Source organism: Choristoneura fumiferana, chromosome 30, assembly GCF_025370935.1.
Source record: "Choristoneura fumiferana chromosome 30, NRCan_CFum_1, whole genome shotgun sequence".
Taxonomy (NCBI): Eukaryota; Metazoa; Arthropoda; class Insecta; order Lepidoptera; family Tortricidae; genus Choristoneura; species Choristoneura fumiferana.
The window spans coordinates 8,853,367-8,875,617 of NC_133501.1; the positions used below are offsets into that span (position 1 = coordinate 8,853,367).

The 22,251-nt window shown below is 36.0% G+C and overlaps 2 protein-coding genes across 3 annotated transcripts in view; one reads left to right on the forward strand and one right to left on the reverse strand.

Annotated features, from left to right (window-relative positions):
• The window catches only part of LOC141444833 (uncharacterized), a 337,995-nt gene that overhangs the window by 153,421 nt on the left and 162,323 nt on the right, over positions 1 to 22,251 (forward strand). The gene's annotated exons all lie outside the window — the stretch shown is intronic.
• Positions 1 to 22,251, reverse strand: part of LOC141444772 (signal transducer and activator of transcription 5B-like) — a 93,602-nt gene that overhangs the window by 25,989 nt on the left and 45,362 nt on the right. Inside the window, exons 16-21 of the mRNA XM_074110405.1 lie at positions 18,631 to 18,759; positions 16,951 to 17,057; positions 15,921 to 16,082; positions 14,058 to 14,182; positions 13,147 to 13,299; positions 12,425 to 12,551 (exon numbers count right to left, since the gene is read on the reverse strand). Of these exons, the coding sequence (XP_073966506.1) occupies positions 12,425 to 12,551; positions 13,147 to 13,299; positions 14,058 to 14,182; positions 15,921 to 16,082; positions 16,951 to 17,057; positions 18,631 to 18,759 (803 nt within the window). The remainder of the gene's footprint in view (positions 1 to 12,424; positions 12,552 to 13,146; positions 13,300 to 14,057; positions 14,183 to 15,920; positions 16,083 to 16,950; positions 17,058 to 18,630; positions 18,760 to 22,251) is intronic.

Below are 22,251 nucleotides of genomic sequence, written 5' to 3' on the forward strand. Positions count from 1 at the left end.
TTAATGCGAATTCAATCGCAAAATATTTTTTATGTTCCAAGTTGGACAGTTAGTGGTGTTGTTGTGTAGCCGTTTTTAAAGTAGTGTCGTGTTGTGTTGTTGTCGAGTGTAGATCCGTCGCAGGCGCAGAATCGGGGAAAAGGAAAATGCAACACGTTAAACAATCGGTCGTTGAAAATTAAAAAAAACCTATTCGCCAAAAAGGCAGCACAGACAATTGGTAGGCAGTGAGTGTGTGCCCGGCTCTAATAATTAATTAAATAATTAATTCACAATCAGTTATTAGAAAAAAAAGAAACAAAAAACGACCGTCTGTGTTGCATTTTCGAGTGAATTGGTTTTGAAAAAAAAAAATGTCTTTTATATAATAAACCTTTCAGAATCGTATTAATATTTACGTACTTGTTTAGTTAAGTACTTATTTTTTTATAAAAGACAATTTCTTTTCTTATAATAAAACATTGTTTAATAGCACATATATTGTATTCGAAACACGTCAATACATACAAACACTCAACATATACCTGTCTTATGATAAATTACAAGACGGCCAAGTGATAAAACCTCTCAAGTAAAAAAAGCAATTTCTTAATAAATACATTTTTTTAATGTATTGTAAGAAATCATGCTGTGTAAATTGTAAGTCTTTTTTCATCTTTGCGAAGTTTTACCATCGACAAGATTCAATTCGTTAATTTTGAGCACTTTTTTTGGAATACTGATTTATCGCAATGCCCGACATCGACCAAGAATAGACCATAGACAAGTTTTAATTTTATTTAATACGTCACTGGTTACTACCCATAACGTATAAAAGACTTATCTAAAAGTAAAAGTCACATAAAGGTGCGACCAAACCGCTGCTTAAAAAACGGTGACGGCACGGAATCGCAGTGACGCACCGTATGCGCACCGTTTTTATAGCATGCTTTCCACACCGCTGCTTAAAATACGGAAACCGTGCGGAATCGCAGTGACGTGCCGTAAACGTCACAACTTTTCTTCGGTAAAGAACTGAAGTTTACGACACGTCACTGCGATACGCATACGGTGCGTCACTGCGATTCCGTGCCGTCACCGTTTTTTAAGCAGCGGTTTGGTCGCACCTTAATAGAACTTTACATACATCCAAGGACATAAATTATATACCCCTTGCCCTATATGCCCTCCACTGTACAATTGTACATAATGTTTTGATACCACTTTAGCAGTCCGCAGCCGTGGGTCCCCTATGATTATATAATGATTATCAATTTGTTCGGCAGCGGCCAAGCAAGCATGTGTTCAATCACATTACTTTTAGATAACTTTAAATCAGGGCTTGAAATTGGTACCAAAAATACCAGCACACAACAATACCGGTATTTTCGGTCTAGTTTCAAGCACAAATACGAAAATACCGGTACTAAACCGGTATATATGGTACCGGTATTTTTGGTACCAGTTTCATTGCAAAAGTCTAGATGTTAGTCATCTGGTCTAAGAAAAAGTACGAAGTCAAACATTGTTCCTCCTCATTCGATATAATTAAATCTATTTTAACTCTATAATAGTCACATCCGATGGTAGTTTTTTTTTTAATTCGTTGATGCTCAAGTCTACACCTGTCCCAATCAAAAAAGTGACGTCTGTTAAAAAAATTGACTCGTGAATTACGGTTTTTTTTATTATCTTAAGGTCAAAAAATATGAGTAATAATCAAATGGTTAGCAGTTTTCAAATTTGATTAGCAACAAAAAACATCAATTATATAATTTGGATAGCATACAATATATTCTTTTGCAAACCGTTATTTGTCAATTTTTCGTTTATTTTATAAATTAGCTTGACAATGCATGCTATTAAACTGAAAGGAAATTTTTAAGCTACCTTTACATATGACAGAATTGTAAAGGTTTGAAATAGTTCATGATTAGACAGAGAAAGACATACTTTCACATGCAATTAGCGCCATACTTGCTGCACAGAGAAAAGCGTTTCAGAATGAGACAGATATAAAGGAAAAAAAATAGAGCAGTCAAGCATAACATTAAATTACTGATTGATATTTGATGACCGGTGATTGAGATCGAATTGCGGGCGATTTTGACATCAAAAAAAAGTTTTCTGTTCACCAAAATACGACTCTGCTAACCAGTTAATTATACCTAAGAAATCTACAACAACACTTTTTATAAAACAGGGGCGCACGGTGTCTAAGTATTAATATTACATTTAAGCCTTATTAACTGTCATATAAGAAAAGAATCATATCTTTTCGCATATACATTTAAAAAATAACCATTTTGTTAAATTTTCGAGTTACACACTTTCGACAAATTTATGTGATCCACAAAAACTTGACAGAAAAATCGACTTAAAATAACATAGCACTAATTAGATATAGGCGACACTAAAAAATCCAATCTATCTAATATAGAACGATATCTGGTCAAGTTTGTAAGTGACACTCGCTAGAACCTTGTCACAGTCAGTATTTGCCGCATTTATAAAAAACAATCTTGATAAGGGCAGATGCTCCCTGCGACAGGGTTCTACAGTGCCACGTACGAACTTGTCGAGGTATAAATGCAATTTTGTGGTTAAGCAAATTCTGCTAGCCAGATGAAAGTATCTGATAATAAAGCATTGGATGGACGTGGGCATGATACCAAAATTTATAAAAAAAAAATATTTTTTTATTCGACTCGATGGCAACCGAGCAAGTGGGTCTCCTGACGGTAAGAGATCACCACCACCCATAAACATCTGCAACACCAGGGGTATTGCAGATGCGTTGCCAACCTAGAGGCCTAAGATGGGATACCTCAAGTGCCAGTAATTCACCGGCTGTCTTACTCTCCACGCCGAAACACAACAGTGCAAGCACTGCTGCTTCACGGCAGGATTAGCGAGCAAGATGGTGGTAGCAATCCGGGCGGACCTTGCACAAGATCCTACCATCTGCAAATCAATTGGTTAATTATTTTTCTTGAAATTGATTAATTGGGTAATTAACTAATTTGTTAATAAATAATTTCTTGAAATTACATTTGAATTCTTGGAGATAACAATTTAAAATGCGATAGTTAATAAAAGTAACAGTTGTTGTCGTTGGAATAGAAAGAGACTGGCCAAAGAAAATTTGGAAAAAAAATACTGTTTGTATTTAATAAAATTACAAGGAATCAAAATGATTAGAAATGATAAATAATTTTTTAAATTTTAGAGTCATGTCCACATTATTGCAAACAATGACGTTAAACCGCCCAATCCATGCTTATAATAGTAGAGGATAACATTGATCTGGTTACAATACCGCGGTTTTCAGTCGAAAATTCGAGCCAAAGCAGAGAACATAAGCCGGTAAAAAATGTTTTTTATATCACAATATACATAGATATAAATAGACACCGTAAATAAAGTATAAAACTAGGGACGCTTTAAGACTGCCACCCCTTACTCAGGTTTCATTGTTTTTTTTATCTCGACTGTGAAAGTCCAAGTGATTAAGTAGCCATAATTGATATACAGGATGTCCGCAATAACGATGTAGAAACTTCAGGAGGTTATGGAGTATTAGAAAGAGATTAAACTCGAACTGCCTTAGCTCTATGTAAATATAAAAGATTTTTAAATCAAATTCATCTTTTTTTATGACCATACCAAAATAGGCAAAAAAAAATACAAAAATAAACTACCCATTGATTAAATCAAGCTTTTTTTTTTAGTTATATCTTTGTCATTGAAAACAAAGATAAAAAAGTAATACGTTTTAATGTTTCTATAGGAGCTCAAAATGACCGTCAGCATCAAATTTGTTTAAAAAAAATATGGAATGTTTTTCAAAGCATTTAAGGTTCAAACCCTACCTAATACTATGTACATATATCTGTAAGTCCTACATAATTATTCCGGACATCCTAAATAATGTCAAAACTGTAAAAAAGCTATATCAAAATATTAAAAGCGTTAAAAATATTGAAATTTATATTAATCTTAATATTAAACACTTTATGTACTTAGTTTGAAAATTAAATTAGCAACCTGATTAATAAAAAAAATAAAAACCAGAATCATTAATGCCATTATGAATCTTATTTATATTATTAATTGTATCTTAATTTTGGTTGCCACTAAACCTTGAAAAAAAAAAGGAGCTTACATATGTATTTATTGCGAATGAATAAAAAAAATCATAAACTAACGATTTTTAGGGTTCCGTAGCAAGAGTGGGACCAACAGAACCTTATTAATGTAGCTACATTATCCGACGGTATTATGTATTACTTTTGCCGCTACAACAATAAAAAAAGGGATCCCAACCAACGAATATAAAATGACCCCACGCTCCGTACATTTTACTTAGAAGCAAGGGCTCTACTAACAGAATTATATAGATACGGCCGTTTATAGCGTAACGGAAAGAGATCTAAAGTAATATGCAAAGGTTTAAAAGAAAACTGTCAATAATTATTTCTATTAAACATATTACCTACTTAAAACTATTTCAAACATCAATATCCATAAATTTAAAACATCAATTAGTTACAGTTACGATAATTTACAAACTATTAGTCAAAAGGACTGAAAAAGTGTCCTAAAGGGCCCCAATAGGGTTCAACAATCATCCGTATACTGTATGGTCTGATATATGTCTGTCTCTCTTGTCTCCCTACCTGTGTGCCACATTTGAAAACTAATAGTTACGGAGATAGGGTCGTGTTAAATTGAATTTATAAATCAGGTTATTTCTTTATCTCGTAGGAATTTCCACAAATCCGCACTAATATTATAAATGCGCAAGTGTGTTTGTGTGTATGTTTGTCCGTCTTTCACGCCGTAACGGAGCGACGGATCGACGTGATTTTTGGCATGGATATAGTTTATGGGCCAGAGAGTGACATAGGCTACTTTTTATCCCGGAAAAATGAAGTTCCCGAGGGAACAGCGCGCGATAACGGAATTCCACGCGGGCGAAGCCGCGGGCAAAAGCTAGTCTTGATATAAGTTTCATCATCAACAACACAACCATACACCATGCTAACAGTTGTTAGACAAAAAGTAAACAACAATAACATGTGTATGATGTAAGTCTAACATCTGGTAGCATGATGTACGGTTGTGTTGCTCTGAAGATGAGCTCTGTTTGAGTTCGAAACGCGTCAGTGGTGGTGGCGATAGACGGGTTTGTGTGATTTGTGTGTGTTCTTACAGTGTGGAGGTGGAGGGACTGCATGAACACGCATATCTTGCATAAACTTAGCTATCGTAAGGTCGCGGGTGAGCAAAAAAAATATTTTAGTTCATTGATATGGACCTCCGCAAAGTAACGCCTGATTCAATAAATTATTTAAAACTGTATTTTTTTATATTCGACTGGATGGCAAACGAGCAGTGGGTCTCCTGATGGTAAGAGATCACCACCGCCCATAAACATCTGCAACACCAGGGGTATTGCAGACGCGTCGCCATCCTAGAGGCCTAAGATGGGATACCTTCAGTGCCAGTAATTTCACCGGCTGTCTTACTCTCCACGCCGAAACACAACAGTGCAAGCACTGCTGGTTCACGGCAGGATTAGCGAGCAAGATGGTGGTAGCAATCCGGGCGGACCTTGCACAAGGTCCTACCACCTGGTATGATGTGAGGAAACAGCTATTTTTTTGCTATTTAAGTGGACACTCGGCTCTTTGGACGCATATTCCCACAGGCAAATGAGGGAGCGGGAGAGAGGAAGCCAGACAGAGTTGGTTCATGTTGATAATTTTTTACAGGTATCCAATCATTTGGCAACAAACGTTTCAACAAATATTCATTTAACAAACGTTTCGAAAACTTTTGTTTCACAAATTAATCGTTTTATAACACCACATTTCACTAACTCTTTATTTGACAAACCATCACGCACAAATGATTATTTGGCAAACTATTCATTTATTATTTTCGTCATTTGGCAAAACCACGTTTGTCAAATCAACGTTTGGCAAAAAAACGTTAAATAAAATACATCATTTGGTAGACACTATTAAGATTAATTAGAGATGCCTGTAGCTCAGGTTGACTTGGTTAAGAAGAAGGTTAGGTTAAGTTAGAACTGAGAGTGAGACCGTAAGAAAAACGAACTGCTGCCAGTACAGTAGGTTAGATAAGATAAGAACCGCGACCTTAAGGAATGCAAAACAAAAACGAGCCAAGAGAATCAAATCCTACCAATATTTACATAACATGTTTAATGTTATGTAAATATAATGTCTTAAACTTTCGTGATTTTCACTCATAGTCAAAATACCACGCACAGGACTTATCACGCTAACAGTTAACACACACTACTCGACCACGGCCACTGTAATGTTGCCGAAACGTCGAGGTAAATATTACTCGTGTGTGTTAGCGTGATAAGTCCTGTGCGTGGTATTGGTATTTTGACTATGTTATGTAAATAGTTTGTCAAATATCTAATCATTTATAAATTGATGTTTTGTGAAATAACTAGTTTGAAAAATGAGTTGTTTGGGTAATGGATATTTTTTAAATGATGATTTATCATATGATAATTTGTGATATGAAGTGGTGGTGAAATGAATAGTTTGCGAAACGTTGTTTGTGAAATTATCATTTATTAAACGTTTGCCAAATGATAGTAAACCTTTTTTACAACATCCTATTCTAAGACATATTCTATTCTATTGTAATATATGTGAATAATTTCATGAAACATTTAACACTTATATAAATTGTGCAATTGTATACTTAGTTTTCATTTAGTATACCGATATTTGTCGTAATTTAATGTAGAAAATATTACATGAACGTAATGTATTTTTATTAGAAAATTAATAAATAAATGCTATTCTTTTTAAATGCCAGGACGGTTTGTAATATATATTTATATTTTCAAAGCTTTATTATTAGGTCCATTTAGTTTCTAGCAATAAATATCAACTTCAACTAGGTATACTGAAAATTGGTCTGATTATTAAACATTTACGTATATAATAGTGTATAAAAACATGCCAATCGTATGTAATAGTAAAAGTGTAAATAAGTAACAATATATGAAGAAGAAAATATAGCCATCGCTTACAAATACTTAGCAATAATAAAAAAAAGTTGTATCCCCATTTTTTTACGTGCGTTAACATAAAATTATGCATGGTCGACCAAGAAAGTGCTTCACCAATTTTAATAACAGTTCCTACTTCAGATATAAATCAATAAGGCTGATCGTCATATTGACTTGTGAGTGAAAGTAGGCTTTGGCGTTTTATGCGCTACAAATGACCTTATGACCTTAGGGTAGTAAACCGATTTCTTGGTCGACTATAACCGAAAAATAACGGTATACATATACCGGTATGACACCATACCGTTATTATAACCGGTTAACGATATCAAATGATTTAACCGTGAGACCTTTATATAGCGATTCCGGTCCCTCCTCCTAAAATTAATTACTCGTTTAATTTTAAACATACATTTAACATACATACATAAAGACATTTTACACGTACAGGAGGGGTCTAATGTATAACATCCATGTATGTTTCATTGTATGGCAATGAAAACATTTTTATGTATAACATACATGATAAAGAACTCGTGCAAGCCATAATAGTGGTGTATAAAATACAACATCAAATTTTATTCATAAAATTATATGAAAGTACGTATGTTTAGATTTATGTACTTCAAAACTTGGGCGAACCCTTCTGCCAACAATACAAAAGATAGTATATAAAAATATGTAGTTAAATTATTTGATGAATTCACAAAAACTAGTGTATGTGCGTGAATTTACCAATTTATTGTCACATATATGCATTCTCATGTACCTTTTTATTTTTTTCAATACAGACCAGACATGTTCAAAATACCATCTCGTTTCAACGCTAACGTTAGAAGGAGACGGTTGTAGCGTTCTAGCAACCGATCATTACTTTATTGACGAGCAAAATTAACGGTTATTTGAGTACAAGTTCGCATGAAGAGCGAACAACTGCTCCTGAGATTATTTGTACCTATGTTGTTTTTACTTGTTAGATGTGTTACCTTCGGCTATACTATATGTCTTCTGTCATACATTTTGAGCTGATAAACGTACTATAATTGTTAAAAATAACATTTGTAAGCATTGTGCATTTCGAAAACTTATTTTTGATGACCCAAAAATACAAGTCAACTTTCTACGCGTAAATTTTTCACGTTTATTCATAAAAAATAAATCGGTACACACATAACATTAAAATAGCGGTTTTACACCATAATATATCAATTTCAAACATTCATCCATAAATATACCATCTTTCCTTAAAAATGCCAAGCATTCTTTACTTATCTTACCATCAGTCCCATATGTTAACAATTACATAGAAAAAAAATGTGATTGCTGGGATTTAAACCCGCAGAAGTTTCGTTTTTAAGACGCATTCTACTTATACATCTGAGATCGTATACGTCCACAATATCTTACGTCGTATGTAGTTACATTTAATTTAATAAATCGGTTGTCATCAATATTCCGATTCACATTAAATGTAAACTGATATGTTTTGTTTTATATAACTGGTCAGTATGACTCAAATGAACCTTTCATGTTATATATTGATGATATTCTTATCAAAGATGTTCATTTTTCCATGTATTTGTCTATTTATAATTTCAAAATAGTGGGTAATATAATATTTTAATAAGTCTATAAATTCGACTGCAATTCTACTGTTTTTATTTCAATTATAAATTGACATAGAATTGACCATATTTATGAAAAACGATCCTAATATAATGGTTTTGAATACCATCATTCACAAAGGATTGTAAATATTAATTTACGATCACATTGATTGAATATTTTCAAAACCGACATCCAATTTAAAATCTCCAAACACTGGATCAAGTAATTAATAAAATTACACATCATCGTTTAAAAACTAAACTTTTTTTCCTTCTTTATTTATTTGGTCTCTTTAACACCAAACGTATCAATTTAGATTTAAAATTAGAAATACTGCTTTTTACTATCTACACACAAAATAAATGCTTTTAAGTCAGACGGCACTAATTTTGAGAATGTTTTTAATACTGAAAACGTAACATTTTTGAAAAAAGTAGTTATGATTTTGATATGGTTATATCAATACACGCTTTCAAGCATTGATTTCGGGGTAATATTTTTTTTATATATTTTCATTAATAAATCTGCATAATAAGAAATCTTTGTTATTTATTTACTAGGAATAAAAATTTAATCTCAGAAGTAATAATTACTTGAAAAACTTTTTAATTAATTAATTGATTATTTATTTAATTAATTTTGGATTCATGTCCAAATTATTACCGGACATTACAGACTGTTCAAATAGTAGTGAAAATAATTAGTATTACGTTCATCTGAATTGCGTATCATGTATACCACAATAAACAACTAATAAAGATATCAAAAAACTTATTGCACATAAAATATATTCCTCCCTCCTTACAGCTGTAGAATAGTAGCACCACAGCTAGAAGCAAATATATATATTTTAGACATTAATAACGGATAAATATGTCTTACATATATCCATATAAATATTTGTGTAATGGAAGCAATTACATCAGTTCTGCTGGCTTTAAACGGGTGTATTGACTTCATAATTAAAGATAGTGTGAGCCTGGCTTTTTAAAAAATTTAAAAATAGCCCTCCTGCGTGCAGGTGTGTAAGAAAGAAAATAATATGAAATAAAAAAAATATACATATTAGATAAATAGAAGTGATGTGTCTCATTTCTTTCTAATGCAATGACAGTTTCTGTGGCAGACTGTTGCTGCCAGCATCAAACTTTGACGTTTGCGTTACATTTGTAATTACACTGAAAAAACATATTAAAATAAATGATTATAAAAACAATAATATAAGCTTTTATATAAGTAGCCTGGATTGGCTTTAACATCATCCCGTGGCCGTATTATGTAACACTAAGACGCTTGGAATCACATTCACCGTCTCTTTCTATCCTTATTCCATAGCGTGTGACAAAAAGAACTAGTGATAACGATTGTAATCGTATCTGCGTTAGACGAGAAGGCCTCAGAACGTTGTACTTACCCCCATTACATTTATATTTCACCAGACTATTGATTTATGTGTTTATAGTATTATTATAAAAACTATGAAAGTTCAAAGTGAAACTTCGGCTATTATATCCTCCAGAGTCCTGACATTTTTTACCAAACTTAGCGCTTAAGACCTAGACGTGGTTGACCTGCTTTGTTATTTTAGATATTATTTCAAAAATCTCAGAATTCTTTATTCAATCAACAATTTGTACTTTATAAAGTACATTCGGCCGTTATTCTTAGTGTTAATCGGCCCTTTATAAAGTACGCGAGGACTTAAGAGGATATATAATTACGCGATTAATGCACTGGGATATAAAAAAGTTTAATAATTTGAAATTTGATTAAATTCGATCCATCCGAATTTAATTGAATTTACGCAAGTATTACATTTTTCAAGATCACTATCAGTTATGGATATTTACTTTTTATATTTTTTGGTATAAATGTAACAAAACATATGTGTATTATAAGTAAGTAGGCTAGAGACAAGAAGTTTCAGTTTCAACCTTTGTTCTTATACGGACGTGGCCTGTAATATGAGCAAATAATTTAAACATAGATCATACTCCTCAAACTGAACAACGCTAGTTCAGCGACTTTTCAAAACTATTCGTTTTTTCATTTTTATTAAACTTTTAAGTTTGTTTGAAGAAACAATGTATAGCAAAATGCTTGATATTCGTAGCATGACAGGCGACATCAGTTGGTTCTAGGATGGCATACATTGATAGCATTATGTAATTTGTATGTAAAAAGGGAAATTCAGACTCCATTATTTTCAAAAGTCACTGAACTAATGTTGTTCAGTTTGACGAGGAAGATCTATGTTGTAGTTGTTTGCTCGGGTCACAGGCCACACGCGGTACAGTCACCAGCGCCAATATCTGACACAACAAGCGTGCATAAACATCTGATACGACTCTATTTCTAGGGCCGGAAGGACGTGTCAGATATTTCTGCACGCTCCGCTGTGGCAGATGTTAACGCTGGTGACTGTACAATATTATAACACATCAAACATGGTTAAGTAGTCACAGTTGGAACATTTATTAAACCACAACCAGAAATAAATTAGTTTCGTTTGTCATGGAAATTTATGGAACAATTGAATCCGTGAAATTAAATAATCAACTTAAATAATAACTTAAACCTACAAGTCTTATCCGTAATTTGGCAGGAAGCACTTTTTGTAAAAAAAAAAAATTAAGCACAACTAATGCCAGCGAAAAGAAAATGGATGTGACTATTAAAATAAAAATATAAAAAAAATACTAAAGTAACGATTAAAAACTAGCGAATTAACTGTTGTTCGAAGCTCGTTTCATCTAAAAATCAAGCATGTACCTAAAAAGAAAATAAAAAAATAAAATATTACGAAACGCATGAGACGAGGGTTTTTTAGGTACTGAGAGGGTATCTTGACAGGAGAAATATCGCTAGATGGCGTTAGTATCGAGGTCTTTGACGTTACAGTCTTGCTTGCGATTGGCTTAAGTTTTTAACCAACCACAAACGTGACGCAAATGTCAAAGTTGTCAAACGCACCTCGCGACACTAGCGCCATCTAGGTTGTCAAAGAAACCCTAATTGATAAATACCACGACATATGTCATGACATGACCCATTTCGGGTATCATTCCGTTAGTTCATATAGCATTGACCAGACAAACAATAGTAAACGGTAAAAATATTACCGATAATGGTATGATACCGTACCGTTACGTTTCGGTACCAGTTTACCTTAGTACCGGTATTAGTATGCTAAGGCAGAGGAATACAAATAGATGAAAAAGTAAGTGACGTAGGAATATTTGAACCTCCTAACGCCCTACTCAAATTTTTGATATATCGACTTCAAACTTTATGTCATTTATGATAGAGTTTGATGTTCAAATGACAATAAGTCCTTTATAAAGGCCTCTGGGCGTTAGGATAAAGAGCGCCTTAAATAAAATTGAAGTCTAGTTTTACTCTTTCTACATTAAAACAATACAATACAATAACGCTTTATTGAACACCAACACATAGTAAGCAGTACAGAAAACAGGTATAAGGAGATTTTCCAATGTAAGCAATAAAATTAATTTATCTGGACTTTGAATAAGAGTTCTTAATCAGTTTGCTTTTAAAAAGACACAAGTGTTGTCCTTGGACAACGCTCGTTGTGTAACGGTACAGAGTAACGCTTATAAATTTACCATATTTGTTACTGGGGTTGTATAACGGTACAGTAACGGTATGATACCGGTATATATGCGGTATAGCTGGAAGACGCTCGTTGTGTAACGGTATGATACCGGTATATATGCGTTATAGCCGGTATGATACCGGTATGGTACTGACCTGCTCTGCACGCTGGGCGTGTTCCGCTGAGAGTCGGGCGAGTGCGCGTACGGCGACGGAGACATGTAAGGGGGCAGAGTCGTCACCAGGACGGGTTTCACGTAGCCATTCTTCAACATCTCGTTCTCTGAAAGAACGAACTCAACTTGAATCTATTATATAGAAAGAGAGGACCTAACACACTGACTCGTCAGCGCCCAGCCTAATCTGTCTTTATCCTATATTTAAATCTTGCGAAACACAGTCAAAACACGAAAAAATGGGTCGTAAAAGCTAGTTATAGTATAATTTTGCAATATTCTAGACACATTGGCCCAATAGTGGGACTGCGTGTGCCCAATAGTGGGACTGGCCGTGCTTGGTGTCTAAAACACAGCCCAAGCCTTATTCAATACAAAGTCAGGCTTACAGTTGTTTACAGTTATTGTAGACAGATGGGGCATAGTGGGCGTGTAGACGCATTGTGAATGTGCCCAGCAGTGCGACTACAAGTAAGTTGTCCGAAATAAATGGATTTATTCTTATTACTATTATAGACATATTGGGCATAGTGGGCGTGCGCCCAGCGGTGGGACTGTAGGCACATTGGGCATAGTGGGCGTGTGCCCAGCGGTGGGACTGTCCGTGCTTGGTGTCTAAAACACAGCCCAAGCCTTATTGTAGACACACCCTACTCTAGTCACATTGGGCATAGTGGGCATGCACTAAGCGGTGGGACTGACCGTGCTTGGTATAGTACTTGGAGAAGACGTCGTCCTTGCCGATATTAGGGTACAAGTACTGTAGCTGTGTGAGGTCAGCGACCCGGTCGGCCAGCGAGCGCAGCATCAGGTCTCGTGACGTGAACGGCTGCAGGCTGAACACTTCTTGGCCGTCTGGGGGAGAAGCATACAACAAAAATATATCACCACTCAGGAGTCATCCATATTAATTACGTCACATTTAAGGATGAGGGCGGGAGAGGGGTCAGGCGGAGGGTGACACAGAAACAAAATAATGAGCGTTTTTCGACAGGCGAAATATTGCTAGATGGCGTTAGTATCGTGAGGTCTGTTTGACGTTTCAATTGTCATAATTACACTTGCCATAACAACGTTTGCCATAGAATATTAGAACCGTACTGTATACAGGATTTTATAAAATGTCATCTTATAAAATGCATTGGTTACATTAACTTACTTTAATATCAATTCTGAAGAAAATACTGTTTCAGAAATAAATTTACTTTATGACAAATAAAAATTACGGAAAACGATACATTATGAAATATAAAATTCGGTCAAACGATAGAGCACCCAAAAATATTTTTTTAAATTTCTAAATAATCAAACGAAAATATTACACGAGTTTCATCGTTAAAATTAAAAAATAAATATGTTAACAGATCACAAGAATCACATCATATCATTTGTTATTATTACTGTGAAGTATTGTGTTATGTTGTATTAAAACAGTGGGCACAGGCTCGGTTTGACACAGCTTAACATTTTCCGAAACCATAACAGTGGGCATATGTCTAAGAGATCAGCTCAAAGTGGGCACAGTGGGAACCTGCCCACACTCGGCCCGTGTCTTCTTTACCTAAACTCAAGCCTAACCATGTGCCCACTTCTTGCCCACCGGTGGTACTAACCTCCAGCCCAGGCGATTGTTATGCCACCGAGCTCGGAGTCGCTGAAGCGAAGCAGAAAGGTGCCGGGTGCGCATTTTGATAGCATGTCTTCGGCTTGCTTCTTCTGGATGAAGCCCATTATAAGGCTGGAAATAAATTAGAACATTTAATACATGCAAACATACATTGTGGAACAGCAATCAAGTAACTATTGAGTATTGAGTGTTTTTAACATTAGTTTTGAGTTTTAGTTTTGACAACCGAATGGCCAAGGGGTTAGAGAACCTGACTAACATTTGGTAGCATGGTGTACGGTTGTGTTGCTCTGAATACGAGCTCTGGTTGAGTTCGAAACGCGTCAGTGAAGTGTGGTGGTGGTGATAGATGGATTTGTGTGTGTTCTAACAGGTGGAAATTCTTTGAGTTCATTGATATGGACCTCCGCAAAGTAATGCCTGATTAAATAAATTATCTATAGCGTTGTATCAACACACTTGACTTATGCACCAAGGGTGGCGAGTGTTTATGACACTAGTGTTTTCGTCAGTGTTACGAATAGAGGATTCGATCCCGGGATCCCGGGATCCCGGTCATATTTTGGTCCCAAAATTTTCGGGATTAATTTTAACGAATCCCGAGATTTTCAGGATAAATAAAAAAATTAAATAAATCTTTAAAAAAATTTAACGTAGGACGAAACGCACTTTACTTGAATTTTTATTGACGATTCCTCCAACATCCTTCGAGCCCGAAAGAACTTTTTCAGCTTCTGCATATCTATGCAATAAACTGAGAAGTAGGCTGGGAGATGAAACGTTGGATGCATTATTATCTCTTAGTTTTTATTTTCGCAATAATAATAATAGTCATAAAATGACTGGTCATTCACTTCGATCTCTTTAGAATAACGTGTTTGTTATAAAGTTGTTTTTTTGCTATATTATAAACAGAAATATGTAGTTCATTTATTTGAAGAGAAGTTAGAGAAATATCTAATTTTGTTTAAAACACAGTTTTTAAAGACTTACAGCCTTATTCACAAAAAGTTAGAGCCTCCTTGAAGGCCCGATGCTAAAAAACATGATTCATAAACGTCTGTTAGCGCTAATCAGTCGATCAAGGCTCTGCTAAAGTTAGAGGACCGTAGACCCTCGTTTATCTCCCTGCTAAGTCTAAAAATGGCCGCCACAAGTTTGAACAGCTGACTTTGACAAGAGCAAAAAACCATACCGAAGATATTTTTAGTGAAGGGAGGGTTACGCAAAGATTAAAAAAAAAATAGGAAAATTTATTTTCAGGTATTTGTATTTAAAAATCCTCTAAATTAGGTATTTATTACTGCTACTTTACTAACAATAAATATTTTTAAAAAATAGGATGATTAACATAAACATGCGGTTCGGAAATGGCGGGAAAACAAACATCTCCTTTTTTTTTTCTGCTAATTTGCTGTCACTGCTGTCATTTTTTTTAATGAACTGATATGGTCCTCCGCAAAGTAACGCCTGATCAATAAATTTTTTTTAAATTATGGATGAGGCCATTTTTTGTCTTTGATTTTCAAGATGGCCAACATAACGCGTCTGATCCGTCTATCAGCAGCTCAACAACTAGCAAGCGTTTATGAATCATACTTCTTGACAACCGTCTAACAAGCTTAATCAGTCTGCTAAGTAACAGACCGATCTAACCTCAATTAAGGATTTTTTATGAATAAGGCTGTTAAATAGTAACTAAATTACGTAATGAAATTTTTTTCATTACCACTCCAATCCCGGGGCTATACCGGGATTGCATGAAAACAATACCGAAATCCCGGGATTGTAAAAAAGAGCCGGGATCGATACTTCTAGTTAGGAAGCAGTGCCCCCCCCCCCCACTCACCGGTCGCACCACAGCGTGCGCAGATAGTCGCGGGTGACCTTGACCACCATGTAGAACCACTCCCAGAAGGTGAAGTTCCTCTCGGGGAGAGCGTCCTTGCAGAACTGGCTCCACGATACAGCCATGTTGTTTAACTCCATCTGGTTCATTGGAAGATTCGTCCTGTGGACAAATCCATAATGCAAAAGTGTGCGTGTTTGTATGTCTGTCGGAGCGACGGATCGACGTGATTTATGGCATAGAGATATACTGAGGCACAAAATTTGGCCCACTCTTCATACAAAATTACCTATAACTGAATACATCTGAGGGCACTTTTGCCGCTCAGTATAGTTCATGGGCCAGAGAGTGACATAGGCTTCATGCTTTGGGCTTAAAACAACTAAATTTCATAATACCTTATTCACTAATACCCCTAATTTTCAAATTACCATGGACTCATAATACCTAAAATGTCAATTCAATTCAATTCAAATTTAGGAAAAGTGGCTCCATCAATTTCTTGATGATTCTGCCAGTGTCGAGGTTGACAGAGACACGGTGGGTAGGTAAATTGTCTCTTGTATTAAAATGAACGAAATTAATTATGACTTTGATTTAAAATGTCATATTCTCTAAATACCTAAAGATTGAAATGCACAATTCATTCAAATACCGAATGACAGAAATTACAAAAATTAAAACAACTCAAACCGAAAACACCCGAAAGGCAAAATGCCTAATTTTTGTTTTAAGGCAAATGTTGTTTTGCCATGAAAGTGATTTGAAGTTTTAAGTATTATGAGACTAAGGTATTTTGAAATTCAGCCATATTAAGATTCCGGTGTTATAAGAAAACAAAATTAGGCATTCTGCAATTTTGGTATTTTGAGACCAAGAAGTTTTGAGATCTAGGAATATTGATAAAAAGGTAAAATGCAATTTAGAAGTTATGAGCCCAAAGCGGCTACATAGGATATGACAAATTTAATAGTTGTCAAATACCGTATTCTGTCCCTCCCCCTCCTTTTGACCGGGCTAGCGCACTCACCTGAAAATCTTCTCGGCCAGGAATCGAAGGTTGTCCTCTGTGAGGTCCCCCCCGGTCGCCGAGAGGAACTTGATCCTCAGAGTCTCCGCCAGCAGGCCCCACGTCACCTGTTGGAGAGGGTCACTCGTCATCATGGTCATCTTGTTTATATACCAGAGGCACATTTAACCGGCCATCCATTTAAGTCGCTATTCATTTATTATCGACAAAAATGTTTGCAATATTTACCGCCTGCGTCACCATCCATTGGTTAAATTTATTTGACGGATAAATGTGATGCCGTCTCTGTCTGTTTTGTTCGAATAGACGGAGACGGCATACCATTTATCTGACAAATAAAATTAATTATGTATTAATTTAAATAAAAAACCGCTAGATGCTATTGGCTTTTGCTGACGCTGGGTACAGCCAACGTCTTATTGCTCGTACGTGTATAGATATAATTTAATAATACTGTAAATTTGTTTAAAAAAAATATACCTCGTTGAGTTACTTGCCGGATTCTTCTCAACAGAGGTTTTTCCGAACCGGTGGTAGATTTTTTCGACATTCATAAGTGCTTGTTATAGCCCAAATTGAATAAAGATATTTTGACTTTTGACTTTTGTACGCGTCCTCCAAATACTCACCCCCCCCCCTATATTCCCTTTTAGAAGAGGTATATTGCAGATCAGAAAACCTACGCACTGACAACGGTGCATGTTACTGTACGGGACGCCATCAGATGCTTCAGGGATTCAAACACCCGTGACACGACTACATCTGTTAAAAAAAGCTACGACTCAGTATAATATATACATACTAGAGTTTACTCGCGGCTTGGCACGCGTAAACTATTCGATCTGGTAGTTACAATTGAAATTCGCGGATTTTACAAAATTCCCTGGGAATACCCAAAATTTATATCGTGGTCTTCATTGAGGTTGTGTTAAGAAACAACTGTAACGAAACTTCATGACTCTAAGCCCAGCGGTTGAAATTTCACGATTTTATCCCTATGTAGTGGGAATATCGGGAAAAAAGTAGCTTATGTGTCATTCCAGACGTCCAGCTATCTAAAAGAAAAGAAAGAAAGAAAATACATGTATTCACAACACAAGACATAACAATAGTATCAAGTACAAATAGACAACACGTAGGAAAGTATGTGTCATTGCGGTTGTGAATCGGACACTGGCTCAGCATAATGCTGAAGCGTTAATAATCACTCTAGCGCTGATTTTCAGCCAGCACCGTTGGTGACCCCCGGACCGTTATAAAGACATACACACCATTAACTACATCATCCCAGCCTATATACGTCCCACTGCTGGGCACAGGCCTCCTCTCAGAACAATAGGGCTTGGGCCATAGTTCCCACGCGGTGGTTTCCTCACGATGTTTTCCTTCACCGCAAAGCTAGTGGTAAATTTCAAATGTAATTCCGCACATGAATTTCGAAAAACTCAGAGGTGCGAGCGGGGGTTTGAACCCACGACCCTCTGTTTGAGAGGCGATAGGTCAAACCACTAGGCCACCACGGCTTCTCTAACTACATAAGACTACATAAATTAATAGATAATTAGTAAACTATAAAACTAACTTATTGTGTGACTTTAAAAACATAAAAAAACGTACCAAACATACACACACACAAACTTTCGCATTCATAATATAAGTAGGATTCTGTGTGTGTGTTACCTTGTCGGGCACCGCGAAGGGCACGCGGCCGGCCGGGCTGAACGCGTTGTCCCACGTGACCGTGGCCCACCCGTGGGGCTCCTGGTTGCCGTGCACTATCACCACCACCGGCAGCGACAGCGTCCAAACCTGGACAATTGTTGTTTGTTGTTAGTCAATTATTATCAACTAAAATACAAACTGAAACATGGATGGCACAGAAAAGAGACCAACGCTGGGAATCGAACCCAGGTCCTCAGCACAAAAAAAAACAAAAGTCGGCGTAAAAGTAATAAATTTAGTTGAAAAAACAAATCTTAATTTTTAATGTTACTGTTGATTATTTATTTATTTTATTGATGGATTTTGTTAATAAAACACATGCGAGCTATACAGTACAAAACCAAAACACACATATTAATAAAAAAAAGTAAACATATCTAATTTGAAAAGAGAAAATATGTCTGACCTGGAACACCAGTTCCCCGCCGCCGACGTTAAACTCCGACTGGAAGAGCAGCGTCAGTTTCTCATCCATGACGCTCTCTGTCCCTTTCTTCTCGGCGCGTTTAATCTTACGCAGCTGCATGTTACTGTTGCGGAACATAAACTCTCAGACATAAAGTAGCAAATATTAGCTATAAAATATACAGCATTACAGTTTAAACAATGCGCTATAAATTCCAAAATATGAAATAACTAGCGTTTACCCGCGGCTTCGCACGCGTAAATCATTAACAGCAGTTGAATTGAAATTCCGGGATTTTATTAAATTCTCGTGGGAATTCCCAAAATTACATCGTGGTTTTCAGTGACGTTAAAATAAAACACTCGTGCCAAATTTCATGACTCTAAGCCCAGCGGTTGTTATTTAGAGATTTTATTCCTATCCCGTGGGAATACCGGGATAAACAGTATCCTATGTTTTCCATTTCTATGTTATCCCAGGTTTAATCTAACTTTTTGCGCAAAAGTCATCCAAATTCGTCCAGCCGTTATTAGCATGAAAAGTATACATACTCACTCACTCACAAACTTTCACATTTATAATATTAGTAGGATAAAAAACAATAAAATACAAAATCGGCCAAGAGCGTGTCGGACACGCCCAAGATAGGGTTCCGTAGCCATTACGAAAAAAAAAAACAAGTAATATTATGTGCGTTACTACAGTCATAAAATCTATTACCGGAAAAAGAGCGTATCTTCACGGCACTTACGTCCTTTTGTTGAGAAGCGCAGTTTTTCGGCAATAACTCAAAAACGGTATATCCGATCATGTTGAAACCAATTTTCCATCTATTTGTGGCACATAGTTCGACAGCTCTTTCGAAAAGATAGTAAGGTTTCTCAAAAACTTTTTGATTAAGTGAAGATTTCCACCGGCTGCTTGCCGCGCCCCGCGGGGCCTCGCTCCTGGTCTATGTCGGTGTGTGTTGGCGACCTCTAGAACAGTACTCACCGGAAGCTGACGCTCAGCTGCCGGCTGGCCGGCTGGTACTCCATGCAGCCGCTGTTGTTCAGGATGTCTCCGCACTCCACCGGCTGCTTGCCGCGCCCCGCGGGGGACTCACTCTTCAGCAGCAATTGGGCTTGCTGCTCCGATATTATCACCACCTGACCACAAATACCAACATTTACAAGTGGTAGACAAAACAAGTAAATCATCAATGTAACAAACAAAAAAGTACGTAAGTAAAATACATACCGTGACCCTCGGAGGGGTCATGTGCACGTTCAGTTGTCCCCCAACGAGAAGACGGACAGTAGCCGTGAAGCTAAACAGACAAACGTACATATTATTAATCTATTATTATATTATGGGACACTTGACACCAATTGACCTAGTCCCAAACTAAGCAAAGCTTGTACTATGGATACTAGGCAACGGATAAACATACTAATGTAGATAAATACATACTTAAATACATATTAAACATCCAAGACCCGAGAACAAACATTCGTATACTCATACAAATATCTGCCCCGGCCGGGAATCGAACCCGGGACCTCAAGCTGCAAGCAGGTTCTCTAACCACTTGGCCATCCAGTCGTCACATATAATTATGTTTAGGTAGTTTCTTATATCTAACTGACCAACATTGGTGCTCCTCCGAAAAATTATACTTACTAACTATACTTAAAATCTCTTTCCAGCTAAATATTAGTGATTTAACAAATATAATTTTTCACTTCTCATGCTCTTAAAATGTTACTTTAGTCTCTGCATATCGGGACTAAAGCTCCTTTTTATTCTCTAGGGATTAAAGTTTTTTTTTTTTAATTTACGTTGGAAACCCATAAACAGTCAACACAGTGTTTGTGAATCGAGGATTTTTAGCCGTGGAAATAACCTCAAAATGACAACTGTACAAAAATGTCTAAAAAAAAACACGATTTAATTTCGTGAAACAATCAATGATTACGAATATGAATCTATTTAATAATATTAAGAATTTATTCATTTTATTATGCATAGTCCAATTAGTTTTAAGATAGTTTAAAATTTTGAAACTGTTGTCTAATTATGCAAGCTTTAAAAACAATAAAAATAGGAAATAAGGAATAGGAAAAAACCGGGCAACAATTTTTTTTTGCTATTTGAATTTTGAACAGATGGCCTGTCCATTAGTCGAGCGTACGTATTTAAAGTAATATTGTAATTTTGAACAGAACATTGTTTTTTTTTTCCTCGCATTCAAAGTGAAAAGTAGTTTTTAACGCGAAACTAAACCACCATAATGCCACTCGAACCATGCTCGGGTGACTAAACGTCTCGTGTCATTATGGCTTGTTTTAGTCCCTTGTTGAACAATCTACTATTTTTTTTATTCGACTGGATGGCAAACCAGCAAGTGGGTCTCCTGATGGTAAGAGAACCACCGCCCATAGACACCTGCAACACCAGGGGATTGCAGATGCGTTGCCAACCTAGAGGCTAAGATGGGATACCTCACGTGCCAGTAATTTCACCGGCTGTCTTACTCCCACGCCGAAACACAACAGTGCTTCACGGCAGGATTAGCGAGCAAGATGGTCCTACCACCTGCAAAAGGATCCGATTTGGCATTGCCAAAAGGATCCGAAATTATTCTATCAATGGTCACTTGTCGAAAGTTTCTAAGATTAGAAAACAACAAAAAGTGGCAATTTAAATATTGATTGCGATATATACTGTGCTAAGTAATTACAATAATATTTCGAAATGAAAATAATAAGAATTGTTTTTTTTTCGTACGGTGATATGATAATAATAATAATAAATTTGGTTATTTAGGAAGATCCATTATGACAAAATACAATACAAAACAAACAAATTACAATTAAATTATATAAATTAAATTAACCTTCACTAAACAATCCAAATCAATCATTCATGTCATTCTAAATGTCAATATTCAAATGTAGGAAAATAAAATCATTATTATTATTACATTTCAGTTACGAGCTGTCCAAATATTGGCAATATTGGCATACATTTTGCAAAAGCGAATACGAATGTCAAAAACCTGCAAACATTCGCGAACATCACTGTTAGCTACCATTGGACTCACCGCGTGTTTGTCTTCATGACCTGGGGCGGCTGCTTCTCTATCACGAAGGTGGAGTCACCAGGGTCGACAGGAGACTGTCACCTGGCAA